The sequence below is a fragment of the Salvia splendens genome, chromosome 20, assembly GCF_004379255.2.
Source record: "Salvia splendens isolate huo1 chromosome 20, SspV2, whole genome shotgun sequence".
NCBI lineage: Eukaryota > Viridiplantae > Streptophyta > Magnoliopsida > Lamiales > Lamiaceae > Salvia > Salvia splendens.
In genome coordinates, this window is record NC_056051.1 from 22137591 (window position 1) to 22144256 (window position 6666).

Genomic DNA, 6666 nt, shown 5'->3' on the forward strand with positions numbered 1-6666 from the left:
ACATAATTATCTTAATAACTCGAAGAAGCAAATTTTCGTTTCACCGAATTCTACTTTTTAATCATAAATTATCACACCATATTCAATCATAAGTGATGTGAATTTTTATTTTTGTCATATCATTCTCATACGAATAAAACAACTTAGTTTTCAAGATATCTCAACTAGCGTTTGTAGTCCAATGGTTAGGATAATTGTCTTCCAAGTCGAACTCGGGTTCGACTCCCGGCAAATGCATTTTTAATTTAATTATGATAAAAAAAACGCGTTGCCGCATCGTCCGCATACCCACAGTGGTGGACGATAATTATGATAAAAAACACGTTGCATCGTCCGCCTCGCCCACAGTGGGTTTAATTTAATTATGCGCTATCGTCCGTCTCACCCACAGTGGGCCGGACGATAGACATCGTCCGCGTACAATCTATAGGGCGCGGACGATGCATCGGGCATCGTCCGCATACCCAAAGTGGTGGACGATAATTATGATCGGACGATGCATCGGGCATCGTCCGCATACCCAAAGTAGCGGACGATAATTATGATAAAAAAAACGCGTTGCATCGTCCGCCTCGCCCACAATGGGTCTAATTTAATTATCATAAAAAAACGCGTTACATCGTCCGGGGACGATCTATAGGGCACGGACGATGCATCGGGCATCGTCCGCATGCCCACATTGGCGGACGATGGCGCGCCCGAGGCATCGGGCGGCCTATTAAAGAGATTGTGTATCCGATTTTATTAAGACTTTTAGAAAAGCAAAAGCGTGTATTTTTCTTTCTTTTATGTTTTTCTAAAAAAAATTATAATTCTTTATTTATCTCATAATAACTCAAACTCTCTAAGATAAATATCTTATCAATACACTATTACTATCGAATAAAACGTATAGTGTAGTGATATCTCCACAAATCATAAACAAATATTAACAGTATTTTATTTTTTCAAGAGCAAAAAATCCAAAAATTCATCCACAAGTATTTTATTAATTCATATCCGTCCACGATTCATTACCATTTCAGAAATTGGGATGGAGTTGGGTTTTAATTCCACCTTCATAAGAACTAAGAAATGATGATTATTCTTCTTTAAAAAGAAATGAAATTGACGTGTCAAGAATTTATAGGTAGTTACGAAACTGATATGAAACTAGTCAACTCCAGCGAGACCATCGCATCCGTTGACTGAACCTCGGTTTATCGGACGGCCAAGAAGCGACTACAGGTTATTTGAGGTTAGTTAACCATTTCACAATGTGGTTTGCTTAATTTTTTAGTCAACCTTTTTTTTATGCAACTTATTTATTCGACGGTCAAGCGGCTTTTTGTCCATATCGTCGTTGAAATTGTAGTAAATTGAATAGAAATAACCTAGAAGTTTCATTCATTTATTTTTGTCCAAGGACTTGTCAGACTTCATAATTGGCCATTTACTATTGAAATGGAATTACAATGTGTATTAACTCAGCTCTTGGTCAAAGGGCGCTAGTTTGATTGGTGGTGATTGATTGATGTAATTTGTTGGAGCATTCGGTCCCTTTTTAAGTCGGTTTCAGATCAACTTTACTGAATTACTAGATTATAAATTTTTAACTCTAAATTCGTATATTTGTGTTGGTTTGATTTGCATGAATAGTTACTAAGGCACCCACAGTCGGGCGGACGATAGGCCACCCGATGCCTCGCCATTATCCGCCACTGTGGGTGCACGGACGATGGACGATGCGTCGTCCTCGCCCGACAAATAGTCCGCGGAGGAAGCGCGGATGATATGGCATCGTCCGCGCCATCGTTCGCCCATTGTGGGCGACGCGGACGATGCAACGCGTTTTTGTTTTTTTTTTTTCAAATTTTGTCTATTTATTAAACCTCGTTTCTCATTCTATTTTTCATACGAACATTTCTCGCATCTCTCATTTCTCTCATCTCTCACGTTTCTCCATCTCTCACAAACCAAAATGCACCACGACGACGACCGAAGTTCCTCGGAGGGCGGTAGTCCGACCTTGACTCAAGCCTTAAATGCAACCGTTCAAGACGCAATGGCGGAATGCTTAGCCGAAATGCAGCGCGAGAAGGAAGTCCTGGTTCAAGGAAGTCCTCGCCGATGTCATGTATGCGTACATTATCTTGCACAACATGATAGTCGAACATGAAGGTGGGAGCATCACCGATTGGACCGATGATGACGGTGCATCTAGCTCCTCCAGCACGGCGGTCGTGCCCCCCGCTCGAGGATTACCGGCAGGCTTCAATGAGGTTCTATCTAGACATGCCTCAATGTGCAACCAACAAAACCATGCTCAGCTCATGAACGACATGATTGAAGAAGTGTGGGCCCGTAACCGTCGTCGCTGAGTTTGCGTATTTTTTATAATTCGTATTGTAATGTATTAATTTTATAAATGAAATGAAGATTTTTCCCAATTTTTATATTTATTTAAATATTCAAATAAAAGAAAATGCTTAGAGCGCCCTTTAGGACGGCTTATAGGGCGCCCCACTGCAGGTGAAAGGGTATGAGGATAAAATGCTGACGTGGCGGTGCATAGGGCGGGCTTTAGGGCGCGCCTTAGGGCGCCCCACTGCTGATGCCCTAATGAGTTATTTACGTAGGATTGAGTCGTCAGATTATTTTAATTGGAAAATGTGTTATGACAAATTATTACATGATTATCTATATAAAATTAAGCTGTGAAATTCAATCACATAAACCAAATATAGTACTCCCTTCGCCAAACTAAGTTGAGTCATAATCCTCTTTGGGATATCCCAACTAAATTGAGTCATTTCCCTTTTTAGCAAAAAAACAAAACATTCAATCATTCTTACTTTATTCCACTATCTATTTTACTATCTCTTTATCTTTCCTACTTTATTCGTCTCTCCTACTTTTTAACCCAATTTCTTAATCCATGTCCAAAAGTTATGTCTCAACTTAATTGAGACGGATGGAGTACATATTTAATCTTGAGCTATAATCTTGCAAACAGAACAACCTCTTATTAATAAACTAATCTAGCCAATGGATTTCAGACTTCAATGACATCCTTATCACTTAATACACCATTTGTCTTATAAAATTAGGTTGAATTTTTTTTTCCGGTCGTCTCATAGAAATATTTCATATTCATTTATGAAAGTATTTTCTCATTCTCTTTTACTTTATCATTTATAAGTCTTATGATTCACTATATTATTTTAACTATTTTTGCTCATTCTCTCGTATTTTACTCGTTACACATTAAAATTCATGCCATATCTAATTAGTCTATGTCTATGATAGGGTTTTGATCTATGCAAAACTAGATTTAAATACAGAAACGCAGAACAATATCATAATTAGGACACTTTTAGGTCATAATTAGGTAATTTTTAGGTCATGCTAACAAAGCATGACCTAAAACGATCTTAGCATGACATTAAACCTAAATATTATAATATGACCTAAAATTGCTTAATTATGACCTTCCGTGTTTTTGGTTAATTATTGACCATTAGATCATCTAATCCTATGGCCAAGATTTGGTCTGCATTTCTGGATTTAAACACATACTTATTTTGATCATCTCCCTATATATATATATATATATATATGAGAATATTTTTTTGGGAAGATGACGGGCAAAACATGATTAACAATTTAAATGGCTGTGCAATTTTTTTTCAACCCAATGAAAGCCATCATTTCCTATCAGTGTAATTTTAACTGACGCGGGACACTGAAAATTCCAATGAAGACTAATTCCTATTTATCCATCGCAAATTGCCAAATTCCATCAATTAGAAACCATAAGACCACCCCCATTGGTGACTTTGTGAGGGGGCAAGCATATAAGACAAACTAAAGAGAAATAAAAATAAAGAAAAAATGAAATAACCCAACCCAATCCCTATTTTGTGGTCTTGTCAGCAGGCCCAACCTAAAGTAGAGGGCGAAGGACACATGTCCATTTTCTATTGGGTCAATGCATTATTGTTTTTGCTTTTTTTATTTACTATTAATTATTGATTTATACTTCTACTTTATTTAATTATGTACATTTTTAAGAATTGTATACTATAAATATGAAATGTAAATATTTTAGATAATCAAATTTTGAATTTATTAATTTAATTTATTTAATAATTATTATTTTTATCTTTATATATCATCTCAAAACTCATGTGAATTATTCTTCCAAACATTCATGTGAGCCCCTCTTCTGAAAAATTCACGTGAACTAATTCATTTTATTTATGATTAATTATTATTTCTTTATTATTTGCTACTTTTTTATTGTGCTTCATTTTTTCTATATATATCCTACTAAGCATGCAAAACTCTTCATAAACAAACTAACTTTCTTTTCATTCTTGTTTTGATAAATTTGGTTTCATGGATCCAAATTATCCACACTATCGTCCTTGTTTTCCAAACCATCAAAATTTCCAAAATATGTACTAATGTTTATCTTGTTTAAGCTAGCTTTTTTTTCACTCTTCATTTGTATTTTGGTTTGTTTATTTCTATCATCGCCTTGTATGTTTTAATATGTGTAATTTATTATTATATTGTGCTTTAATTATTTAAATATCTAATATTTTCTGTTTTAAATTTGAATCATGTACTTTTTATTATAATTTTTAGACATTATTTAATATATCTAAATTAATTATAAATCAAAATATTAATATAAAATATATGAAAAAGAAAATATTTAATTGGGTTGGGTTGGATTGGGGTCACTGATGGAAGTAAAAAAGTTGATGGGGGTTGAATTGAGGGAGGGTTGTGTATGTGGAGAATCAAGAAATGAATATTTTATTAAAAGGTTGATTAGGGTTGGGTTGGGTTGGGTGAGTGTAACGGATGGAGATAGTCTAAGAAATTGCAATCACACCAAAAAAAACAGTAATTTAATTTGTCTTTTATCCCCTACCACATTGAAGTTTTCACTCAGGAAATCTCCACCGTTGGATCGAAATCAGAAACTTTGACTTGAACTGGGTGACCGGTTCTCCCGGTCACGTTCTCCTCTGATATATTTCCCACATTCTCAATCACAATTCACATCTCCCACATTCTCATCCAAACTCACTCACGAAGCAGCAGTGAAAATACATTTTTCTTCTTAGAAGATTTGAGTACACAGAAATAATGGCAGTCGATTTGCTTGGATACACCAACCTCAACGAGCGAATGGCGATTCAGGAGGCGGCGTCGGCCGGCTTGAAGTCCTTGGAGCATCTGATTCGAGCGGTTTCTCACCAGCAGCACCATCAGATGCAGCCGCTTGACTGCCGAGAAATCACCGATTTCGCCGTCTCTAACTTTAACAAGGTAATCACGATCCTCAACCGCACCGGCCACGCCAGGTTCCGCCGCGCGCCTATTCAGCCTCCGCCGCCTCCGGTTCAGCCTCTGAGCCTGTTCTCTCCGCCTCCGGCGGCGTCTCAGCCGTTGACGCTCGATTTCACGAAGCCTAGTGCCGGTTTGGGGAAGGACGAGGGTGAAACGATCGGAAAGGACGGACTCAGTCTCTCAGCAGCGGTGTCGACCTCTGGAAACTCGTCGTCGACGTTTGTGTCGTCTATTACAGGCGAAGGCAGCGTCTCCAATGGAAAAGGCGGATCTCCTTCGATGTTTGCTGTTCCGCCGATCTCCGCCTCCAAACCGCCGCTCTCGGGGAAGAGATGCCGTGAGCATAACCACTCCGATAACATTTCCGGCAAAACATCCGGTTCTAGCCGATGCCACTGCAAAAAGAGGTGCGTGCTTTTTCTAATCGATTTCACCTCTGCTTTTAGTTTTCAATCGGAAGTTTTTTTAGCGAATTCAGCGAAATTCGATTAGATTCCAGTAGCCTAAAAGCAATTTTCACACCAATTTAGCAGGAAAACGAAGGTGAAAAGAGAAATTAGGGTTCCGGCGGTTAGCTCAAAAGTTGCAGACATTCCAGCGGATGAGTACTCATGGAGAAAGTACGGGCAGAAGCCGATCAAGGGCTCGATATTCCCAAGGTAATTCCTTCAACCATCGCTAATCATCTTCCAATTCAACCGACTTGCACCAATCTATGATCAGATTTGCTGATTATGCAATTGTGCTTGGATTATCAGGGGTTACTACAGATGCAGTACGGTGAGGGGGTGCCCGGCGAGGAAGCATGTGGAGAGGGCGACAGATGATCCAACGATGCTGATGGTGACGTACGAGGGGGAGCACCGCCACACGATGCAGGAGATCTCTGCCCCTGCGTAGATCATGTAAATTGGGTAGGAGTAGTGGTAGAAGATAGAATCTGAAAAATGGATGAAAATGTTTAATTTGGGTTGAAATGGATTACTAATTTTTTATTGGATTTTTTTTGTGTGTAATCTCTTTTTTTTTCACTAAATTGTTGCTTAGGATTCTTAGTGCTTGAGAGTAAAAAAAAAGATTTGGAAACAGCTCAAAAAGATTAATCGAATTGAAAAAAAAAAGTGTCGGAATTTGGAAACAGCTGCACATCACGATGCTTGACTTTCTTTGACCGGCATCATATCATATAAAAATAAAATTAAAATGAAAATACACGTCTCGATAATTACTCTATGTATAAGGTCGTATACGCCCTAATTCAACAATTAAACTAATTGAGTTTTTATTTTAATGTTTAATCTTTTTATTTATCTGTTGACT

The 6666-nt window shown here is 37.8% G+C and overlaps 1 protein-coding gene across 2 annotated transcripts; it reads left to right on the top strand.

The window, feature by feature from the left end:
- Positions 1-5042: 5042 nt before the first annotated feature.
- LOC121780617 (WRKY transcription factor WRKY51-like) lies at positions 5043-6346 on the top strand. Of its 2 annotated transcripts, none has more exons than XM_042178227.1 (3): positions 5043-5753; positions 5877-6005; positions 6105-6346. In XM_042178227.1, the coding sequence occupies exons 1-3, from the start codon at positions 5143-5145 to the stop codon at positions 6244-6246; spliced, it is 882 nt and encodes a 293-aa protein (XP_042034161.1). In that variant the 5' UTR covers positions 5043-5142; the 3' UTR covers positions 6247-6346. The 2 variants fall into 2 exon arrangements, with proteins under 2 accessions (XP_042034161.1, XP_042034162.1); XM_042178228.1 differs by having other exon boundaries at positions 5880-6005.
- Positions 6347-6666: the final 320 nt, after the last annotated feature.